At 42.5% G+C, this 23,438-nt stretch overlaps 2 protein-coding genes across 3 annotated transcripts; one reads left to right on the forward strand and one right to left on the reverse strand.

Moving 5' to 3' along the window:
• Window positions 1-249: 249 nt before the first annotated feature.
• LOC148836767 (peroxynitrite isomerase THAP4-like) lies at window positions 250-7,774 on the forward strand. Its single transcript, XM_088914200.1, has 6 exons — window positions 250-326; window positions 1,219-2,006; window positions 4,309-4,465; window positions 4,957-5,066; window positions 5,426-5,529; window positions 6,214-7,774. Exons 1-6 carry the CDS (start codon window positions 250-252, stop codon window positions 6,331-6,333), a joined length of 1,356 nt encoding a protein of 451 aa, XP_088770326.1. The 3' UTR covers window positions 6,334-7,774.
• A 279-nt stretch (window positions 7,775-8,053) lies between these two features.
• Window positions 8,054-21,942, reverse strand: boka (BCL2 family apoptosis regulator BOK a). 2 transcript variants are annotated; one of them, XM_088914368.1, is made up of 5 exons: window positions 21,484-21,942; window positions 20,053-20,421; window positions 17,422-17,550; window positions 12,474-12,637; window positions 8,054-9,778 (listed from the first exon to the last, which is right to left on the reverse strand). In XM_088914368.1, the coding sequence occupies exons 2-5, from the start codon at window positions 20,255-20,257 to the stop codon at window positions 9,653-9,655; spliced, it is 624 nt and encodes a 207-aa protein (XP_088770494.1). In that variant the 5' UTR covers window positions 20,258-20,421; window positions 21,484-21,942; the 3' UTR covers window positions 8,054-9,652. The 2 variants fall into 2 exon arrangements, with proteins under 2 accessions (XP_088770494.1, XP_088770493.1); XM_088914367.1 differs by having other exon boundaries at window positions 20,053-20,424.
• Between the last annotated feature and the right edge of the window lie 1,496 nt (window positions 21,943-23,438).

Consider the following 23,438-nt stretch of genomic DNA (forward strand, 5'->3'; position numbering starts at 1 on the left):
TTTTAAATTATAATTTATTTCCCAAATTATGCAAGATATGAAGGAAAACCGGACTTAGCCCGAGATGCTTATAATAATGACGATTAAGTATCTATTGCTGGTCGAACGCCATTATGTTGTACGTCACGACGCTCAGGAAAGATCTGACAATCGGCAGGAAACAGCTCCGCCATTTTGGTGTACGGCCACGTAGTTTAATTTAGCTTTCATTTAGAAGTGTTCAGGCAAACTGCATGTGAACACTATAAAATGGTGATTTCATGCGCCGCAGTTAACTGCACGAATCGGCAAGGGAAGGTGGATAAAACCGAAATATCATTTCATAGGTAAGGTCAGTGTATCAGGTTTACGCCGTCGGTACACGAAAAGACAATAGTCTAAAAACGCAGCGTGTCAAAATTCAGAAAGGGGTGCCCCCGTGATTTCCAAGTTGTCTTCCGAATGTATTTGTACCTGCTCTCTGATTCTCTGCATCGCAATTACGAAGCTTAAATTATGAGGCCGCTTGCAGTGCAACAAGTCCCGAAAGGAGATCGCGCTGCAAGTGGTGGCACCGAGACTAGCGCCTGCGTTGTTGGCTTTTATCTGTAACAAGACGCTGGAACAGATTCATTTCAGACAGTAGATGGTGGTATTGCGTTTAAAATATAAAAAAGTTGTTTTCCCACCGTTTTAGTGCTCTTGGAGGATTTCTTACCAGCCAATGCGCGTTACACGAGTTCTCTCCTGCAGCAATTTTTCATTTATCGTCACTAACAGTTGATCGATTAGATAAATGGTCTAACTCAATAACATAGATTACAATTTAAATAATGATTTTTAGTCATGGTAAAATGGAAACACCAGTTAGCCAGAGTAAAGAAACGTGTGTAATTCAGAGGTGGTTTAGACTATTTTCTGTCACCTGTTTCTGGGTGCTGCATAATATTATATTGCCGTGTGATGAGGGTGTTTTTATCATAACAAGCATATGCATTCAAGAATTCCTTTTTTAGAGTATTAGCGTACCAGCTGCCCTGATTAACGAGAATAGTGATGCTTCTGCATCGGCGTGAAAGAATTCGATCACTGCAATGTGATTCTTTTCTTTTCCCCTTGAGAAGGAGATTAACGGAGCAGATCTTTCCGTCAATCCGTTCCGTGCGTCGTTTGCCCATGTTTTTTTTTTTCTTGCTGGGCGTGAAAGGCAAGTGTTGAGGGCGTGTGGGCTCTTCTCAGGTTCCCCATCAACAACGCCCGGCGGCTTGCCAGATGGAGGAGGGCCGTGCGGCGGGAGGGCTGGGTGCCCAACAAGTACTCGTTCCTGTGCAGCAAGCACTTCAGCCCGGACTGCTTCCAGCAGCGCTACGACGACCAGCACCGGCAGCTCAAGGACACCGCCGTGCCCAGCATCTTCGACTTCACCCCGCCGGCCAGGGGCGCGGCCGGCAATGTGCGCAAGAAGGTGCTCAGTCCCGCCCCGGGCCCCGCCGAAGAGGAGGATGAAGAGGAGGAAAAGATACCCTCCGAGAAACCCAGGCTGAAGGCGGCCTCCAAGAGCCTGAGGAACATTTCTCCCCCAGGCAAAGAGTCCCTGAAGGCAGGCCAGGAAACGAACAGACCTCCCCGGACCCTGCAGCAGGCTGTGGGGGAGTGGTCCTTGGGCAGCGCGGAGGAAGTCTTCACGCCCTCCTCCTGCACCTTCATCGACGCCCTGCACTCCTACAGCAGCACCTCCCGCCAAGAGCGTGACACCCGGGCTCGCCAGCGCCGCGGCGGGCAGGGGGGGGCCGGGGCAGCGCCGCCCTCCGCGGCTGCCCTGGATCCGCAGGCCCAGCTGCCCCAGGCGGCCGCTGGCTCTGCCGGGCCCCCCCGCTGCCGGGCCACGCGGTACAGCATCTCGGCCAGACGGCAGCAGCTGCGCAGGAGTGCCAGGCAGCTGCGCAGGAGAGCCAGGCAGCTGCGCTCGCTGCTGCACCCGAGGAAGACTGGGCTGCTGGATAAGGCTGGGCCGTCGCTCCCCACAGGTCAGTGTGGGGGAGTGTCCAATAATAATAATCACTCACACTTACATAGCGCTTTTCTGGACACCCCACGCAAAGCGCTTTACCTCCACCAATGTGCAGCCCCTCCTGGATGATGCGACGGCAGCCATAGTGCACCAGTACACCCACCAGCTATCAGTGGGGAGGAGAACAGGATGCCAGGGGTAAATTTGGCCAGGCCACCGGAGTAACACCCCTACTCTTTTCAAGAGACGCCCTGAGATTTTTAATGACCACAGAGAGTCAGGACCTCGGTTTTACGTCTCATCTGACGAATGGCGCCTTTTTACAGTATAGTGTCCCCATCGCTATAGATGGGCATTAGTACCCACACAGACTGCAAAAGTACTACCTTAGTTTTTCCCCAGGAGGTCCCCCCCCCCCAGATACTGGCCAGGCTCAGACCCGCTGAGCTTCAGTGGGTTGCAGAACTGTGCCGGGTGCACCATCACCCTTTCATTCTGTCCCTTTCTTGTCTTGGCCTTCTAATAATAACAGAACTTATATAGTGCTTTTCACCCCAAGGGGTCCGGTAGCACTTTACATACAGGAGGGAGCCCAGACCCCACGCGAAGGGGCGTTCTCATCTTGTGTGGGCGAGCTTGACCTCCTGTAGGTTATTGTGCATTCTTTGGGGTTGGTTGCAGTAGGCAGCAGATGGGCCGAAGAGTTCTTTTTTATCTTAAAGGGGGCAATCAAAATGCCTTGCGCCTTTCAGCATTCATGTATTATAGCGCAACTTCAAAAACACAATGAAATGTCCGTCCCGGTATATTTACTTTCTAGCGCACAGCGGCAACATTATTCAGGTCTTACTGTATCCTGTATACTAAAGATGGCTTGCGTCAGATCTACGTACGTGTAATCGTAAAAGCTTTCGTCCACCTCTGGAGAGCGGCCGCGCTCCTGGGTGTCACCTGGCACGAGGTACAGTATGTGCCAGCAGCCCTGTGGCAACAGCAGGCCAGGTGGAGAAGGAAGAAACTGTTTCACTAAGGGAACTTGAGGTGGAACAGCTTGTGTAAGTTAGCAAGGGCACAGGTTTTCTTATATCTCTTCCCGCGTCTATAAAGCAGGAGTCTCTCCCTTTAGTAGTTCAGGTGGGTAGCTGCATCAGCATGCGCAGGCTGCAAAGGAACAAGTAATAGGTTTATTCCATGCTGAAAAGAGAAGAGAGAGAACAACGGCCAAAACATTGCGTTTCCTTTCTTCTCTTTTCAGCATGGAATAAACCTATTACTTGTTCCTTCTCGCCCTTTATCTGTCCAAAACCTTCTGATTTTATTATTTCATTACGCTACCCTGAAGGGTAATGCAGATCTCTATGGATTGTTTTCTGTATCCAGTATTGTATATCTTTTCATACATGTTTTATCTTACACCTGTTATGCATCAGGGTTGAACGTTCCAGCTGCACTGTGGATTCTGACATTATTTTACAATTCATTTCTTTAGTTGCAAAAAAGTTGCCCTTACTAAGCAGATCATGCCTACAGGAAGAACTTATGAATCAGATTTCTTTTTCTTTCTTTTGGCATTATAATAATAGAAAGAACTAGTGAGGTATTTAACATAATACAATTTAGTAGACAACATGCATGTTTAAAAACACAGAAAAAATTAATATATTTTAGGAGTACCTTTCGCATTAACCAGTGCTAAAATCAGTTCTACCGCACAAAGGTCGGGGGAAGACTACATTACCCAACGGCCACTGGGGGCAAAAATTCACGCATCGTTTTGCGTGGGTGAATTTGACCTCCAGCAGGTTATTCTGTTTTACCTTGCGAGTCGGACCCGGTTGCGGAAGGCAATTGATCGGACGAAGTATTGTTGTTTTTTTTCTTAAAAGGGCAATCAAAATGTCTTGTCCCTTTCACCTTGCTGGTATTATACCAGTATAAATTCAGAAACGGAATAAAAATGTTTATCCGGATTTGTTTACCTTCTAGTAGCAAAGTAGCAACATTCTTTGGGTCTTACAATATCGATTTAAGATCACTTAAATTTATGTACATGTGATTTTAAAACATTTTCCCACTTTAGCGATTGCAGTTCTGCCGATTTAAGGTTGGCGAGTGAGTAATACTCGTGTAGTCGCCTCGGTTGCTTTTCTTTTCGCTGCCGTGCTGGTTCGCCGAATCCCAGGAGGAAGTCGCAGGAGGACTCGTGAACACCTGGACTGTATACGTAACACATAAGCACGTATCTTCTGTGATAGATGGTTTTTGGAAAGTACGGCAATGCACTCTCTCCTAGTTCTAAAGCGGCGGTGTCTTTGCAGAAGCTCCCCTGAACCCTGCCGTCCAGCCGCTGGCGTGGCTGCTGGGGACCTGGCAGTCTGACGAGCCAGGGGAGGGCTCTTACCCCTCCATCCAGCCCTTCCGCTACACGGAGACGCTGCACATCTCTCACGTGGGGCAGCCCGTGCTGAATTTCATGTGAGTACACGGCAGCACTCAGCGCAGACAGAAACACACGCCGGGGGCGTCTCTATAGAGCATTCCCCTGCCATTTTATTTCAGCTGCTTATTTTTACAAACCCATCATTTTGTCAGCCAACTATTCCCAGTGAAGGTCATGGCAACCTGCAGCTTGTTCCAGAAGTGCAGGGGGCAAGACAGAACTGAATACTGGACAGTATGCCCAGTCTATCTCGGGGCACACAAATGAATGGCTAATTTAGCATGCCTGCGAAAGGCAGCCGGAATAACTAGAGAAAGTATCCATAGGTCCCGGGAGAAAGCAACCCCCCCAGTCCCTGGAACTGAATTTACAACCAAAGAGCTGTAAGGCAGCCATGCTATCTGCTACGTTATTTTAACATACCTTTAGCAAATAAACCTTTTTAAAAGGAGATGCTTTCCTAACCCTGAATGCGAAGCTCTGCGATTTCCCCTTCAGGGTGACAGTGACATATATCCTCCTGCAGGTTCAGTGCCTTTCACGCCGAGACCAAAAAGCCACTGCACAGAGAGTGCGGGTTCATCAGGCTGCAGGCCGGCACCCAGAGGGTGGCGCTGATCGTGGCCCAGAACTCAGGTACTGTCCACCTTGAAGCGCCTGCTGCCTGGATTGACGTTCGGTACGTTTCAGTATTCGCGGTTATTGTGGAGGAGTTTTGCGTTCCGGTTAATTGTTATACGAGAATGCCAGGGTTTTAAGCGGCTCGTTCATAATGGCTTCCTTTTAAAAAAGACACCTTCTGCTCTGAATTTGACAGTACAGGCTCTGCGTCGACGTTAGGCTGGAATGCGACTATTAAAAGTGGCTCGGTATTTGTTCTGATGGGTAAAAAGCTAAAAGGGGAAAATGAACTGTTCATGAGTGACTTCGGGCTGTGTTTTCAGTGAAGTGCTGCTGTGGGCTCTGAGCTCTCTGTGCCGGGTGTGTGTGTCCAGGTCTGGTGGAGATTGAGGAAGGGGAGCTGACTGACCAGCAGCTGACTCTGCAGTCCAAGGCTTTGGCTAGAATATCCTTTGCCAAGGAGCCTTACGTCCAGCAGGTCAGTAATAGCAGCTTGAAGGCAGCATAGATGTCACTTTTCCCATCAAAGTCTGTTGTTTAAAGTGGAGTGTAAACAATCAGATTAAACCCCCCAAAAATGTCCGCCCTTGCTGAAATGAATTGGCCAGACATTTACATATTGTAGTCAGGAGCCCCTAAAGGCAGGATTGAACACTGCTGTGTAGTGGTTTGGTAAAGACAGAGAGAAACAAGCAGCTGGTTCAGTTCCTTCAGGACCAGATTATAGAGGTGCCAGCCATGCTCTTTCTCCAATTACCCACCTTGTCGACAACGTTCACGAGCTCATTCCTGGCCACAGTTCTAAATTTGTGTGCCTGTCCTGATCTGTGTGCAGTGTTAATACTGAATTATAATACTCATAGTAATTGTGTGCAGTATTAAACAGTCTCTAGTAGAAACTGAGGTTTTCAAATACATTTTTCTTAAAACGTAGTGTGCACTGTGATGGCGATGGGGTGCCATCTTCAAATGTTGTTAAACGTACTTCTGCAACATGGTAACTGCTGCTTAACTTCAAAGCACACCTCAGGGCTCAGTCCGGGACCATATGCAAACTTTTACACTAGATTTGTTTTGTCCATTTTATCATTTTATAAATGTGGCAGAATATATATATATAGTTTGGTGTGTGTAATTCAAAAGCACTGGTATTTCTTTGCAGATTTCCAGGGTGTTTCAGCTGAAGGAGGATGGCAGGTTAGAGCAAACTGTATCCATGGCGACTGGGAGCCAGCCCCTCTCTCAACACCTGCACATCACCTACCGCAGAGTGTCCCCTTGAAGGGATAGACTGGAGCCACATAGGAAGAACAGCACTACCACAGAGCTCTCTGCAGCTCACATAATTAACACTTCATCCACTGTTAACTGTATGCAAAACTGAAAAGACAGCAGTGTGGTGATAGGTTTTTTCTCTCTGCTTTTTCAGCTCTTACCTCACGTGCTAGGGACACTGAGAGAACATCTTGTAGTCAGTTAGTCTGAATTAATTTGTGAAATTGTTTGCCTTTTGTGGGGCTTTGTTTTGGGATAAGATATCTTAGTTTATTTTTCTGTGTGCTTTCTTTTACTTTCTTAATATATTTTTATACCAATGGGAAGCAAAGTTAACCACTCAACAGCAACTGAGCTGTAATCGTCCACATGTTTAGATACTCAGGACAGAATGTGCACTAATCAGAGACTAAGTGAACATGAAATATATTACTTATTCAAAGTGTACATAATACTCTATGGGGCAATAAAAAATATAATTACTATGCAAACAGTACAATACATATTATCAAGAGTGCCAGCAATGTTTTGTATCTAATATGCAACTAAATTCCAGATTTATAACTTTAGGTCTATAAGGTATCTATAGAGGGAAATGTAATAGTTTTGTGCTAATGGAAGTGTATTGTATAAAATGAACTGAGGTCAGGTTTGTGGTTTTGTGGTAAACTCTGCAGGAAAGAATTTGCCTTCAGTAATGAGTGACTCTGATTCCGATTAGTTTATTACTTTTGCCTTAAAGAAACTGACAATTCCAGAATAGGTAACAGCGGGAGTATTTCTGTAATGTAATGTCTTAACACCTGTTAATAAACTGTGTTCTGTAATCATTAATAAGAAAGCCCTTTTCTAAATTTCTCAAGATCTTCTGCAGCACTCAAAATCAAGAACACAGTTTTCATCCCTTTGAAGCAGTCACAGGTCAACTGTTTGCACTTTGTGAATAGTTACATGTTTGTAAAATATGCTGCGTAATGAAGTGTTTCCACATTTATATCAATTGCTATGATTGATGCTGTCAGGATAACCGAGTTTCAGAAGGCTGCTTCTGATGCAGTGGCACTTAAGTTCAAGCAAGGTGGCAGTGAAAATTGTTTAATCACCCCATGACTGAGTAATATCAATTACCACAGCTGTGTAAAACTCTGTGTCATTAATAAAAGTGTTAGAAGACACCAGTGTTTTGTAATGTTTTTATTTCATGCAGTTAAAAGAATCTCCCAAACTTGGCTGTGCTTCAGCTCTTCTGTTCCATGTCTCCATTTAAGAGCACCTGAGGAGGAAATATTTTTAAAAGGGATGACAATATTAATATATATTCCGGTTAGTGTTTGATGTTTTTTTTTGACAAGTGTTATTTGCTGCCTTCACCACTATGTGGCATAAAAGCCCCATCACCCCAAGCAAGTTTAACAAGTTTCTCTAATAAATTTCTAACATGTCTTTTATGGGTGGTACAGAGATCAGCATTATTGCCTCCCAGCACTGGGCTTGGCCCTGGGTGCTATCTGTGTGAAGTCTGTATATTCTGCCTGTGTTTGTGGTTTTTCCAGATGCTCCAGTTTCCTCCCACAGTCTTAAGACCTACTGGTAGGTCAATCAGTTTCTGGGATAGGCTCTGGGTGGTCAGTTATAAAATAACTTATGATTCAATTTCAGACTGTTTGTGTGGAGGCAATGTGAAGGTTGCCACAAATCATTCAACAGTTAAAGACAAAGGCCAACACCATCCAAGCAATGAACATGTTTTATTGAAGGCTTCTGCAAAGACCAAGTATGACAGTAGATATTTAGGTGTCACATAATACATAAATTACAAATCACATAATAGTCAAAATTACACATTAAAAAAATAACTTAACGTTTGTCTGCCATTGCAATGGTCTGCATACAGTAGGTCTGAAGTCCAGGTCTCTGGTGTCCAGGCTGAAGGAAGAGCCGTGATACCGAGTAGCTTTGTCAGGTGCTGGTGAGATGTATCGTTCATGCTCTTTAAGACCTCTTCAGTCCGTTTTTCATCAAAATTATTGTACCTGTTCAGAGCCGCATAAAGGAGTCCATTCCAATCTGACTCCTGATTAGTCTTAGCAACTGTTCAATGAAAGCTGCAATAGAAGCTTGATCATTTTATCCTTAAAATCCAGACTGCACATACATGCTCTCAAACTGTCTAAAACACGTTTTCCAACTGGGATCTGCTCCGAGACAGGTGTTGGGATGTTTTTACATAAGGAACTTCATGTCACTTCATTCATTATGAGAAGAAAAGACAATGAATTCAAAACACTCCACTGGGAAAAGAAAGGTCTACCCCATAAATCTGGGAGGCCTCAAGCTATAACTATCACAAATAAACTAAATTGTTAATTGTACAGTAGCTGTCCATAGAAATGAAATGTTTGCTGAATGAAATTCTGAAGAAAACATGGCAATTAAATAATCACAGTATCATTTTTAATGGTGGAGTGAATTAATGTAAAAATATTAAATCTAAAACAGAATGAACATCCAGAGCTGAGGAAATGGCTCGTCTTAATTTCCCTTAAGAAAAATCTGAGGGAGATTTCAGCTGTGAAGACCTTATTGCATTTCATTTATTCAGTTTTGTGCAGCTCATGTCAGAAAAATATGAGCAGTACCAATGCATTAACTCCAGGGTTTATGAAATAAAAAGTTACTGAATGTTACAAATTGAGGTATCTTTTTAAAGTTGTGTTTTCTGCACTGAGCAGTCATGATAAAGTCAAAGCTCTAAGTTAGAAAAATATGCTCAGAGGAGCTACAGGACAAAGGGATCTAAAATTATTTAAATTTAGGGTTTAAAAAAAAGTCTTTGCTACTCAATATTTGTTACTAGTTTATGAAATAAATAAATTAAAGGCTACAATTAGATGACCCAAACAACTTTAAAGATACCAGGTCACTTCTTACTAACAGAAGTGTCAACCTTACTGTCAAGACTAAAATCTTTACGGGATGTACAGCACAGTCAATTCCCTAAAACCGTAACTGTAACCAGAACTAACATGTTTCCAACCCAACTTTACACCCAGGCACCTTCTTGAGACGCAACCTCCTGTGGTCTGGCTGGTGTGCACAGTAACGAGATAATTCTGTGCTATATTCCACCCCCAGAGGTGGGTTGACTGCAGTGTTCAGTTGTTAGTTCCTCTAGAGCATTCTTGCGATGGCAACTTGAGATCCTGTTTTGAGGCAGAGTACGGTGTAATGATGCAAGTTGCTTCTGTTTGAACTCATCCCAAAGGATGTTTTTTTTTTTCACAGTTTGGGTGTGGAGGGCTGAGCGGTTTCTCTCCACAGAGGCTTCAGCGCTCTCGCAGAAGGTAGAAGACCACAGTTTTGACGAAGTGACCACAGGTACAGGCAGCAGAGACTAGCCAGTGAGACCGGAGACGGGGGTCAGTGTTCACTACACACTTTGTGACGTCAACCTAGGAAAGGAGAGAGGAGGTCATTCATAATGGCAGACACACCTCGCTATTAAATCTACAGACTTCAACAAGGAGGAAGAAGAGAAGATGACAGGTGAATATATACATTAAAAAATGCTGATGTAAAGGCTCAATAGTATTTGAAGACTGAGGATACCCAGAATACAGCATGACTGAACATGCAAGCATGGCAGGCTAGCTGTTGCTGCAAGTGGAAATCCCACTGCTTCCAGTAGTGATTATTTGCCAACTGTGCGCCACCAGTCTTTACCCCATAAATGAATGACACTACAGTGTCTTTACACATATTTCAACACATACCATGCTGTAAAAAGTTACTGAGCAAATGTCAGGGAAGATGTTATACCATGTATTTTCACTGTGTATTCAACCTTGCCAATAAAGCATTTCTTCATCCCTGAAAAATGAATCTGACGAACAATAATCTCAATCAGGATCTCTGTATATTCTGATCAATTTTACTTATGGCACCTGCGAATCAAATATTAATGTCTATAAACAGAAAATATGAGCTCTTTGAAATATCAAAGCAGTTATACAATGATGATAACAGTGCACATTTTTTTCAAATGTAATTCTCTGGTAGAACTGCTTTAGGCAATTCATTATGTTCTTGTCAGCTTTGCAAGTAATTGCTAAGTGTCTTGTTCATTTACAGCAGAACAGCTTCATTAGATGAGTAAATAGCATCCTTCAATCTGTGCAAATACTGTCATTGACAAAACTTTGCAGAAAAAAGGGATGTGGGTACTTTTAAACCTTGATGTAATGTCATTTTTTATTTAAGGATACTGTTATAATGTAAATGAATTAGGAATGCAACCATTGTGAAATTCTGAAAAAAACTGTTAAGACCATTAAATCTTTAATCTAATTTTAATTATACTGTTCTAGGAGCAAGTGAACCAATTCTCCCCTGCTGTTCTGAGTTCTTTGTTAATGTCTCTTCACTATTAAAGGACTTTCAGAAAAGCTCTGAGCTGAGCCTGGAGAGCATCCAGCTAACCACAGTTTATAAACACCACTTACTGGCTTTCTTAAAAGCCTTCCACTGATTTGATGAATATCATGTTTTCTTGAGTTTCTTTGGACTTTATTTTTTTCCCCCAATTCATTTGTTGTTTTTACACAGAAATGTTAGTCTATTTTAAAAAGGAGGCAGTATCATCTGAAAACAGAGTGAAGGGTTTCAGGTGCTCCACAGATATACTGGCTTTTATGCTTCAGGATTTCAGAGGAGGTAAAATCACCAGGGGTTACTGTATAGCTACATAACACTGTGCAGTACCAATCCAGCACCCTTTAGTTTGACGGATGAGCTGATGTCCATTCTGCATGGAAAGATGAGCACTTGCACTGCTTGCACTGCTTGATGTAAGTGCTGTGAAAGACCTGCTGCTGTGATGATATTATGATTTGTGACAAAACCAGAAATGGGGTGGAGATAATTTGCAATAAATTGCATACAAATCTAGACATGCAATAATTAACAAGAATAATTTAGTGTAAGGAACAGGCACTCGTTCAATCCCCTAGGTATACAATGTGATTGTATTTGGGTATAGTGATTTATTTAGATCGGGGAAAAAGCCAGTTAAGCAATATGGAATATCAATCAACTGCATCAAACTTACAGGTTAACTGAGGTCAGGTTTCTGCTTAAAGCTGAACCAATTTAAGACAGACACTGACAGCCAACTAAAACATTTCTGAGCTTTCTGATAAGGACATTCCAAACCATACAGCTGTATGGTTTGCACAAGACATACCATCTCCTTATTTAAACATACTGTACAACTAAAATATTAAATAGTGAATTAGCATTCTCTTTTGGCTTTAAACAATATAATTGTCTTTTGTGAATTACAAAAAGTAACCATCCTATTGCGACAGGCACCACAAATGCAAAAATGTTTTCTAGGAAAATAACTCTTTCATTCTTAAATGAAAAGAGCTTGAGATAAAGTGAAGCCCAGCCTTTAATTCTGGCTCAGTTTGGAGTGCAAACCTATGGGGTACATTATGAAACAAAACAGAGGCCATTAATGAAGGATCACTGATGATGATAAGACTGCAATTCAAAAAGGGGAAGATACTTTAGCAGTATGAAACCAATGACTATCTATACAGTCTAAAGCTTTCAGAAAACAGTTCCATCTGCATCTTAGCTGAATACGATACTTGACCAAATGCACACTTTGCACAAAAAATGTTATTTTCTGACCCTTGTTATTGTCTAAAGCACTGCAACCATGCAGGGCTCAAACTGCAATAACAAAAGGTCCCTTCACAATTCACTTAATCTTTGTGAAAAATGCTCTGTAGATCTAGATAATAAAAGTGGGGCTGTTTAGTTACTGTATTTAGCATTAGTGAACGGACTTAGTGGACTTCAAACAGGGAAACCTTACTAAAAATCGCTGACGTTTCTGGAGAAGCACTGGCATTTTGAATCATATACGCAGGACTGCTTTTGACACATTCATCGCTATGCTCTTAATAATAAAATAAAAAATAATAATAATAAAAAATCAAAGCTTTACTACTAAATTCTAGTGGGCTGAATGATAGCCGTTTCTTAGTACGGTTATTATTAAAATCCTACTTTGATTATACTAGGTTTGCAAGCTCCTGCGATCCAGTATGTAGAAATGCAGGAAAATGGTATTCTTACCCATCCACCCCTTCTCCTCAGCCATTCGACCAGGCTCTTGCGCACAAACTCGCCCAGGCAGTCCACAATGGTATCAACCATGGCTGGGTGTCCATGACGCACGCAGTCCACCGCCAGACCTCCAGCCACTGCGTACAGAGATACCACCTTCCCCCACGTTATACCTGCAGTAAAAGGGGACACACAGACACCTCTTTTTACCATTTCATTAGGCCAAGGGAAGTCTGGCTTCCTTGTAAAGGTTCAGCCAAAATAAAACAAAAAACCCATCTAACGGCATCGCACAACACCATGCTCAAGAACTGACTTGAACATGAACAGTGGGCAGAATAAACAACTGTACTATGGGTTAGAAAGAAGGCACAACTACTGGATATGGACATACAATTTTATTAGCAGCACAGCAAAATGCTTCTTGAGCCCCAGGGCTGTTTTGTAAATCACCTTTTTAGCTGTTGCACTTGGGAAAAGCAAGCCAGGTGTTACAATGGCAGGGTGGTAGTGGGGTTACACAGGGCTACATCAATTGCTGCTGGTGGCGCAATCCCAGGAGGCTAAGGTAAGACTGCTTGAACAGCCCAAGTCCACTGGGAGGGCTTAAAGGGGAACTGCAACACTATTTTTATATATTTTGAGGGTTAGAAAGAAGCGGCATCGATAAAGGAAAACGCACACAGTAACGTGGAAAACCTCCAATTTACATCACAAAATAGATCATTTCCAGGGATGCGCAGCACCATATTCTGCTATTCAAAATGAGGCAACAAAACTTCCGGTGATGTGAAGCAGCCTTATTAAACAGTAAACAAACAGGGCTGTAAATACATCCCTTTTAATCCAATAGAAATATTGTTCTCGTTTTCAAGATGGTTTTGCCGACAAATTACACTTACTTGTTAACTCAGCATTGAAGATCACATTAGAACATTTCTGCAGTGAAATGTCTGCTGCACAACCTTTACTCATTTGCTCATACATTATATTAGTCATTACAGTGACTAGTGAGCGGGAAGAGCCACTTCATGTCACAATTGGTGTGAACTCTCGCTCTCACCTGTGGTGAGAGCAGGGGTTTTCGAGAGCATGGTGACTATCCAGTACTTTCACATAGTTCACAAATTTGTGCTTAATTAGGAATTTGTAACATTTTGCAATATTGTCAATTAATTTATTTGGTTATCAAGACTTAATAACTGGTCTGAGAAATCGGGACTGCACTTCCCCTTTGATAACTAGCGCCGACAATCCCAATATGCAACAGAGCAAGTTGAAGTCCTTACATTTACAGCACAATGCATCGTGGGTAACAGAACAGCAATGTCATAGTGAAACCACAACTGAAATAATCTAAAACCCCAACATTCAAGGCAAAAGAACTTGAATTTCACAAAGAATAAGCCATTAAGGTCACAAAGACCAACGTCATAAATAAAGTGGCTTTAAAGATGCCTTGACTGAATCTGTCACCATGAACGGACAGAGATTTGTACAATATGTTAACGTTCAATATCAGGTACATCTTCAAGTATATCTTAAAAAGTACCATGTGAAAAATACATTAATATAGTTTTTTATTATGGTTATTCGTCATACCCATTAATTGGACTGTTTGACTTTGGTTTATACTCCTTTTATGTCCAAGTCGTATTTCAACTGATAACAGCAGGCATCTATAAGGTTTTACCACTTGATAAAATTGAAAGCAAACAGAGCAGTCCCAAGAAAAGCAGCATAAAGGGAGCTATCTCGTGTAAACAGTTAATGAAAGGAGCCGAGTCAGTTGCAGGCTTGGCTGGGGAAATTCAGGCCTTTGGTTTTAAATGAATGCCTAGGCCTCTTCTCAAACCTTACCACAGTGTGTTCAAACTAGGTCAACAGAGAGTCCCTTTGGAACAGTTCGTCTCTTTACATCCGTAAAGTGGAGACAACTCGGTTGAGTAACCAGCTTTCTAAAATGTCATGCAGCCCAATAAAACAATTGAGAAGCAGTATGATAAACTCTTGAAGCAATATCATGAGGTCATTGGATAACATTCCATCTGTTAGAACTTTGCTGCTGCTTTCTTGGCAATTTCTAAAAAAGTATTCAGAGAATTTTTTGAGAGCCTAATAGTATTTTAAGACTCTTAAAGAAGGCACTCAAGGCAAAGGAGGTATTTAGTTTTTTTTAAGTCGCGGCGCAGTAAGTCACAGACATCCCCATTCCCCTCAATTGCAGGTCAACTGCTGTTCCCTGGAGGAATGTGATAACAGTAATTCTGGAAAAAAAACAGGCAGGCTCCCAAAATAAAACACAGTCCAGTTACCATAGACACAGCCTCTGAAGGCATTTCCTAACCCTAACACTGGATTAGTACTCCATATTTGGAGAAAAAAATAGATCTATCTTTGGCAAACCCATAACAGCTTTGCATCCTGGTTTAAAATATCCCACTCTGATTCCTTAATTAGATTCTCAAATACTCTGGATCCTCCAAACACAGAAGGCAATGGATTCTTAAGTTTTTTTCACGTATTGTGAAATAAACTGGATATTGTTTACTCTCACAATCCATATTCCATTCTGAGAGAACTTCATCCTTTGAACTTCATGAGTAATAGATGTAAACAACATCTTCAGACAACCGTGATCCGAGATCTCTAATGTTCAACCTCTGCACAGAGTATAATGCAAATCCTGTAATCTAGAGACTCCAGGTTTAGATCTATGTCACACTCTGTAACTAAGAGCACCCTGTGATGGAGTAAAACTGAGAGAGAGAGAGCACCCCTAAGTTTTGTATAGGAGGTCACTGAGGGAGATACTCTGTATGCCAGACAGCACCTAGCAGTATCCGTCTTGCAATTAATGAGATACAACAAAAGGCAGTGGCACAGAGCTACTTTTATACAGTTCAGTGAGTCTAAAGAACAACCCACACTTGCAACTGAGCAACCCCTAGTCATTTCCTCACTGACTCCCTCCAGGGCAATACCCTCCAAACATAGAATGAGTTTCACAATCTTGACCTCCCAAAGAGACCCCATGATCTAACCTCAGAGGACCACTGGGACTAGATCCCAGAGACGGAGTAGGCAAAAGAAAGAGAGGAAGAGTGAGATGCAGAGCAGAGGACATGCAGCTGAAAGCTCCCAGTATAGGACTGGCAGGAAGCCCAGAAGTAAACACTGATAGAAAAGAAACCCCTGGCCTCCCACGGCTTCCTTTCCTGCACAGAGCAAGGGGTTTTGCAGGGGCCTGAGTCACACAGCAGGTTAGCTTCTCCAGACCGTCAAACCCTTTGCTTCTGAAGGTCAGCGCATGCTTGCTTGAGGAACAGGCCTGGCTGACGCAGTGTAGGCCCCAGTGGATGTCGACGTACTTCAGGACGAATACAAAAGAACAAAGGCTTGTAGACAGCTGTCTCCCCTACGTCCACTTCATAGACAGGCAGGGGTCTTCAGCTGCCTGTGCACCCTACCCTTCATTCAATGTAACTGGTTACCATGTTGCTTTTTCCATCACATCAAGCTACAAATATATGTCTTGACTATGTTGCATCCTTTGCAATCTTTTCATCCCTAAAATGAAAGAGCCATTGCCACAGAGCTCTGACAGGCTCTTTGCATCCTCTTTCTCAGACTGTTGCTGTAGTCCTGTTATGCGATCACAGCCCTGAATGGCTGACCTTTTTACCCGCAGAGAGCGATTGCTGTGTTTTGTGTCCGACCTCAGGATCCACTGCTGCATTGAAGCGAAGGGATAATGATCACTAGCTACAAATCAGTTTTTAATTGTTCATATACGGCTAATATCCAATAACTTAATAAGAAAGTTGTTAGCTGTGGCTCAACTGCTTTATCAGCTAAAAGAACGCGTTACACACCATGGTGCAAGGTTCTCAACAGATTCTGAAGATTAGCAGATGGTTAACCCAATGTGTGTGGTAGAGTTTTCTTGCAGCTCTTAAAAAGTTATAAAGAGTGCAAGAAAGATAACGCTCTCTCTCTCTGATACATTTTTATACCTCTTCAGCCACCCCCTAGCAAACTGACTCAGGACTAATGATCTGATCTCATGACACAGCAGGGCCGTGCCAACTTTACTCCAGACAGCCGCTTCTACAATCCACATAATAATCCACCCCCTAGGGCAGGACTGACTGCGTTTCATAACTTGTCCTTTATCTGCTTCCAAAGGAAGAACTGGAATGCTTTATGTTCAAACCATATCCCCATATCATCCGAGGCATGGTCTGGTTTCTGAAGGGAAGCGCAGATCATGTAGTTCGGGAAGTGTTACTGGCCCGCAAACAACTGCCCAAACATGGTGGCAAAAGGGACATCTCTTCAAACCAGTCTTACAGATGAGTTCCTGTATAATCTAGACGAGTAAACGAGTAAATAGATAAACCTAAACCTTGCTTTTCAACAATGCTGCCCCAGTTCAGGTCATCTGCCAAAACAGAGCTGTTTCTTACTTCTTTTCCCTTCTGGCCTCTTCACACTGCGATGTAGGAAATTTGGGCACTAAGTTTCCAATTAAGTTCGGAGAAGAAAAGAAAACAAGTATTTTATTTTAGTTTGCCTAAACCAAGATTAAATATTTGTCGCATTTTACCTATCCTTGTCTCCCAATAACCTTCTTTTTAATCACAGAATATTGTTCACTTGCATACACTTTTTATCAGCTTACATTCAAGTGCTCGGTTTCAGTAAAGGAGAAATTTGTCATAACTGCAATGCAAATTCTCCTAAACCAGCAGGGGATGTGGAGTGACCTGCCCACAACTAGATGGTGCAACTAAGCCATGGTCTGACTACCAGTTCTCACTTCAGTTACACAATAAGCAATGACATGCATGACTTGAAGAGAGAGTTGCGCCAGATTCAGCTTACAAATTCAAACCAACCACCTACTCTATGCTGCTCCAAACGTTTCTCTCAGCTACCTGCTGCTGTCTCTTACCAGTGCTGAAGATCTCAGCAGCTACGGCCAGGAAGGCATCTGACACAATGTTCTCCGAGGCCACAGTGATGCTGAGTTGCCTCGCCACATTCCGGTAAATGTTGGGTCGCAGGTATTCCAGCTCATCGCCTGTTATGCACCAGAAGAGAGGTAATTAGATGAATGAAACAATGCACATCCTGCATTGCTCATGTATTAAAAAGCCCAGTCAGGCCCTATCACTGTCCACCAGCACAAAACATGTTACAGCAAAGCAATGCGCTGGTAGTTCTGGTATTTTAAAAAAAAAGCAAGAAAAAGCATATTTACAGCTGGTGAATCCCACAGAAAAGGCGATACAGGCACGGACGGTAAAGTTAAGCACATTTTTAGAAGACAGGCACACAGTGCTATGAAATTCAAACAACAGACAAGTGAGGTGAAGCACAGTTTTTAGTTCGTTTTGAGATGCTGCTGTGAAGATCTAGCATAGTTAGAGTTATAATAAATGACCACTTATGATGCGTGATAAAGATTGATTTCACATTGCATAAACATCTTTGATGTCAGAGATGCCCATCTTGTCCACTTTTGTAGAGCATACTCTCGAACGCAACTAAGATATGCTGTACTTTACCAAATTTAAAGACATCTTGAGTCTAAATATTAAGACCGTAAATCTAAGATTTAAAGACCCGAAATCTACCTGAATTTTTGTAAACTGACATTTTTCTAACAATCCTAAAACATAAGGGCTATGCTGTTAAAATCTTTTCCATTCCTTTTTATGGGACAACCCTCTCTGTGCTGATAAAGCTTGTCAAATGTACACATTTCATTTTATATTTTGTCTCTTTTATTATCCTTCCCTGGTTATCAGTTAATTTGATTTTTTTTAAGAGTTCTCCTTTGGATCTGGATCTTGGACTCTGAACGGTAATTTCCATACATGCATCCACTGTGACATCTGCTGCTAAGTCAGGAGGAACCGGGGGTTGCATCTCTTTCAATTGCTTAGATGTTCATCATCTGTACCTCAATTTTGGGGATTTAAGCTGTCCAACCACCTCATTGGCTACTGAACTTTATCCAGTTACTCTGAGGATTTGAAACCAATCCTTCCATATGGCAATTAAATCATTTCAGATCACCAGACTCTTGAGTTTGAAAGAAAATGATTAGTTAATTCAATTAAACAAATAATCTAATGGAGTCTTACTGGGGAAATTTGAAAGAAAGACAATACCCCTACTCCTGCCAATAACGAGGGCCTACAGATGTTATAACAGGCTTTCCATCCCATCATTCTTTGCTCAAGCATTCTTCCATGAACTCCACTCCCACTGCCAATGGAGTCACTATTTGGCTTGTTTCATAGTGGGAATCCACTTAGCTTGTCCACACAGCCAGGCTGCCATCCCTCAAAGCAGGAGGCTTAAAGCCAAATTCTGTCCATAAAAGCTGCATTTCATTTCACCTTGCTGGGGTGTTGTTTCCTGAGATCACTAACGCTGCAGTCACTAGCAAGCTGCTGCAAGGCATCATTCTGTGGAAGAGGCAGAGCTCAGGCTCACGTTCACGTTTCTCTTTGCCTCTGCCGCTCTGTTTTATCAGCTGCTCTCCCCAGCAGAAACAGACAATTCTGCTGCACGTTCTATGTCAGGTGTGGCTGCACTTCAAAGTTTTAAACATAAAACCAAGCACGGAAAGAATTCAGTAAGCAGTGCTTGCACAAGAACAGATCTCACAATGGGCCCTAGTGCTGGCTGCTACAGTGTGGGCTCTTGAGGGAGGGTGCTGACAGCTGCTAAGCGAGGAAACGCCAACACACAAGTCTGGACAGTTCCTTGCCAAATCATGGCATACAGTATGTGGAGCTTGCCATAAAACACCAGTGCTATATCTGCAGAAGCTGACGCACTGACAGCAAATACAAGCACTCAGATAAGAGACAAGGGTGAGGTACTACATACGTAAGAGGTAAGAGGCAAAATTCTCGTATCCTGGATTAAAAAAGCAAATTTGTACAGGTGCAGTTAAAGATTCATTAAGGAGTGTGTGCCAAAATGAGCGCATCCAACATCTGGGGCAATTGTGGCTTCTAGCGAATTGAATCTTTGAAAAGAAAAGATTTATTTTCCTTCATGTAAGGCAACATGCCAGAGAGAGGTGCAACCAAGCATTCATTGACTTCGAAAGCGATTTGTTTGCAGGATCTCTTGGAGCAACCCAAACCATTTTCTTTTTCACCGCTACAGAGACATCTCTCACAGAGGCTGTTTGACAAGAGTGACCATTCAAATCCGCACAAATTATTAGCTGAAGTAATTTGTGCAACAATTGTGAAAATGACAACTAGAAGCTCATGGAAAGGGCACTTTGCTTAAAAGGCAGCAGCAAAGCTACAACCTCCGAATGGCTGCAATATGTGCTGGAACAATGCTTCATTTAGAAACAAAAAAAGAATAAGTTACCCATAACGGACACAGCAACTGAAAGATTCAGACTGTGTTCTGGCTAGCCTCTTACAATCTGACAGCTCCAAACTGTTACCCTCAGCGTGTGTGACGAGGTCACGAACAGACGGCTTGGAGCGAACTGAACGAGTCTGACTGAGGTGCCACGAGCAGGCTTCAGGGACCCCCTGCTTACCTAGCCACAGCAGGACAGAGGACACCTCCCCATGGGCCGCATGCTCCGGTTTGGACCAGCCTAGTCCCGCTCGGTTCAGCCGGGAGTGGATGTATTCCCTGCAGAGCGCCTTGGCCTGGGAGACCAGCTCCTTGTCCGTGGGGGAGCGGTCAAACACCTCCATTACTTCAGCAGCAAACACCGAAGACCTGCGCAGCACCTCCATCCCCTGCAGAGACCCAGCAACACCACCCGGGGCTGTTCTCCTGGAGCCAGCTCCCCCGTCACTTCAGAGTTAAGAGTTCTCCGCAAAGCTGTTTCTCTTTTTTCTTTTCCTTGAGGAATCCTCTGATCCGAGGAGGGCGTCTTGCTCAAGACGGGGAGATTCCTCTGCTTAAAGTGGGGGGGGAAGAAGAAATGCCCAAGTTCACACACTCACTTCACAGAGAGTGCCACTAGCACTTCGGCTTTTGTAGTAATTAGCAGTTCTAGAATAAATGTCCTGAATACATTTTTCCCTGATAATCTCAGAAATTATTCAACAAAACTGTTTTTGTTGTTACAGGTGCAGCATTCAAACACTTAACTTGTAATCTGCTAATGAGATTTTGGGACCACTAATTTGCTTTATATTAAAGTGTACCACTTCTTGACTTAATTATAAAGCGATTAGATACCAGAACACGAATACACGGATACAAAATATACATCTCACCACACACCTTTTCAGTAAATCATAAGACAAATGTGGTTTTCGTTTGCCTTCTCAAACACTGGTCAGGTTGTGGTGTTGGTAAACTAACACATTCTTTCAGAATGCCAATTGCATTGCTTACAGCTGTTGTCCCACTTTTAAAAGTGGTACTGTGTATATTTCTTGTGATAAATAAACAGTAACATTAATTATACGTGCTGCTGGTGGTGAGAACAGTTTATGCTGTGATGAATATGATTATTATTACTACTACTCGCGATAGACCGTTTATATATTCCTAAAATAATCGTGTGAAATACTGCTCCCTTTATCTTTCGAACATGGATTATATAATTCAGGTTTAGAAACCCTTTAACAAAAAATGCTCTACTCCTTGTACATACCTACAAACCTCATTCAAACACTTCACCGGCGGCGTGTTTGCAAGGTGTATAGGTGAAAGGGGAAATGATCTAGACGTGTCAAGACCAAAATGTTACAGAGCAAAATCTGTTTTTATTGAGTTACTATTGGGCTGGTGGATAAGTTCTTTCACGAGTAAACACCGAAGTAGCTACAGAAAAAACAGTCACACACTCAAATATATATTCCTGAACCACAAAGGCCCGTGACCCAATTAACAAAAAACGATTGTATATTGGCGATTGAACTGTCTCTGCCAATATAACAAATCGCCAGTCTTTCGCACGAATTACCTAAATTCACGTTGCGCGAAGTTTCTGCTCAAAGGCACTTACCTTTCTTTGAAATACTCCTGCAGGCTCCAGCTGTGAGGTTCGCTCTAGAAAACTCCGAACTGTATAAACTGATGCTGAATGCGATCCCCCTTCTTAAGATTAAGCACAAATCACTGCGCAACAGCTGAATAAAGAGAAAGCCAAAAGCTAAAATGCAAGCTCCCCGTCATATACAGTACATTTAGAAACCCATTCTATTCGATTAGATTGGCTTTAGTCATTGCTGTCATGAACGTCATTAATCTACTTCATAACGTGATCCCGGGGTTTAATTCTTCAGCCTCTTCAGCCGCTGGTCTGCAAACGCGCAGATTCTGAGCTCGTTCGCTCCCCTTTCAGTCCCCGTAGAGCTGATGTATTTTTCGCTGGTACTTGTTAGCAAGCTGAATCAGGTTGTCAGCTCTGAACTTTCTTTCTGCAGCAACTTTCAAACTGAAGTTTCCTTCTAAGGAAAATCATTCAGTTTGGCTTCGGAGGCGGAGTGAAATGAAACAACAGAGGTTTAACAGCTCCGCCCCTATCTCATAATTGCTATTGAAGAGGTACTTCGCTCTGAAGTATTATTACTGGCAGAAGTGTGCACTAATGTTAAACTAGCAAATTGACTTCAAAATAGATCCATTGTATGTGGAAATGTTTATAAAAGGGAGGGGTTGGTGAGACTTTGGAAATCGAGGTACAGATAACGTTTCCAGATACAGAAAGCACTGATGAGGGCCTTTTTAACCGTTCAATAGTACCTGTTTCAGTGTATTTTTTCTTTAACAGTGCTGCTCATATTTGTCTTGGTACTGTACCTATACGAGCTTTTGCCCTCGAGTCACTATTTTACTCATCTAAACTTTGCCAGTTACCTTGATAACATTACCAGTCCGGATTTGAAGAACTGTAAAACGTCACCTTGGATCAAATTCACCTTTGGCTGAATCAAAATACTCCCTTTTGCTATCTCCTTGGTTTATAAGTTCCTACACTACTGACATGTTCCCAGCAAAAGTCCAATATATATGATCCAAGTAGCACATATCCAACTATTGTAGGAAATTCTTCATTAAAGCAGAACAGATTTAGTTTTATTGGGTCCCAAAACAGTACAGCAATGCATGCTGGATCTGCCCCACAGACCAGACAGACTTAAAGGGTTTCCTAGCTCTTATATACAGTATGTACAGGCTCAGAAAGAAGTTTCTTTCACACTTTGAATGTTTGTCCTGTTTTATGCTGTTTGTGAGTGTTTGTTCTGTCCTTCCATATGTGACAAAAGTTGGTTCCTCATTTTGTGTGCTAGTGATGTCATTAGATGTGATTATTCCTGTTCTTAAAACTTGCAGAAGGAAATTAGTTGCTACAGCTGTTAAAGCAAGTCACAATTATTCTGTCTTACTATAGCTTATGGCAAAGGCTAAATTAATGGGTCCCAGCAATTGGTCTAACACCTTCCAAAAAGTTGTTCAGTAGTAATTTTGGAGTGCTGAATATGTGCAATGTATACAGTATATATAGTATGTCAAACAACATAAAGTCAGACTTTTTCTCAACCTCCATCGTGACCATCACAGTCTGTGCTCATTCATGATCACTAGAGACTGTCCTCCATTGAGAGCATCAGCCTTCTGATCCCTGTGCCCAGCCTGGTCCTGCTTTCACCCGAACAAGAGATGTTCTTGGTTAGGATGAAATATTTGCTGCAGCCGGCTTGAATCCCTTGCCAACAGCAAAGGTCGATGCTTTGACCCCCCCAGCCACAGTGCCAGGCCTCCATGACGCATATTTCCCTTCACACCACTTTGACATTTGAAGTAGACGTTCGACAAGGAAGCAAAAAAAAAATACACGTAACTTAAAACTCAGAAGAAAATAATCCTTAATGCGATAAGGTTTCAAAACAGTGACGTTTATTCTTACAGGAAAAGTTTTACTATTGACCCTTTAAGAATGTTTAGTGAGAAACCACA

The sequence above is a fragment of the Atractosteus spatula genome, chromosome 4, assembly GCF_055471065.1.
Source record: "Atractosteus spatula isolate fAtrSpa1 chromosome 4, fAtrSpa1.hap1, whole genome shotgun sequence".
NCBI lineage: Eukaryota > Metazoa > Chordata > Actinopteri > Semionotiformes > Lepisosteidae > Atractosteus > Atractosteus spatula.

Bases quoted from the DNA above. Each gene is read 5' to 3' on its own strand.
- LOC148836767 (XM_088914200.1), top strand. From the start codon at position 250: ATGGTGATTTCATGCGCCGCAGTTAACTGCACGAATCGGCAAGGGAAG. The intron at 4,466-4,956 runs GTGAGTACACGG...ATCCTCCTGCAG, and splicing joins CAGCCCGTGCTGAATTTCAT to GTTCAGTGCCTTTCACGCCG. The intron at 5,067-5,425 runs GTACTGTCCACC...GTGTGTGTCCAG, and splicing joins GATCGTGGCCCAGAACTCAG to GTCTGGTGGAGATTGAGGAA.
- boka (XM_088914368.1), bottom strand. From the start codon at position 20,257: ATGGAGGTGCTGCGCAGGTCTTCGGTGTTTGCTGCTGAAGTAATGGAG. The intron at 17,551-20,052 runs GTAAGCAGGGGG...GGTGCATAACAG, and splicing joins CTCTGTCCTGCTGTGGCTAG to GCGATGAGCTGGAATACCTG. The intron at 12,638-17,421 runs GTAAGAGACAGC...CTTTTACTGCAG, and splicing joins TGCTGAGATCTTCAGCACTG to GTATAACGTGGGGGAAGGTG.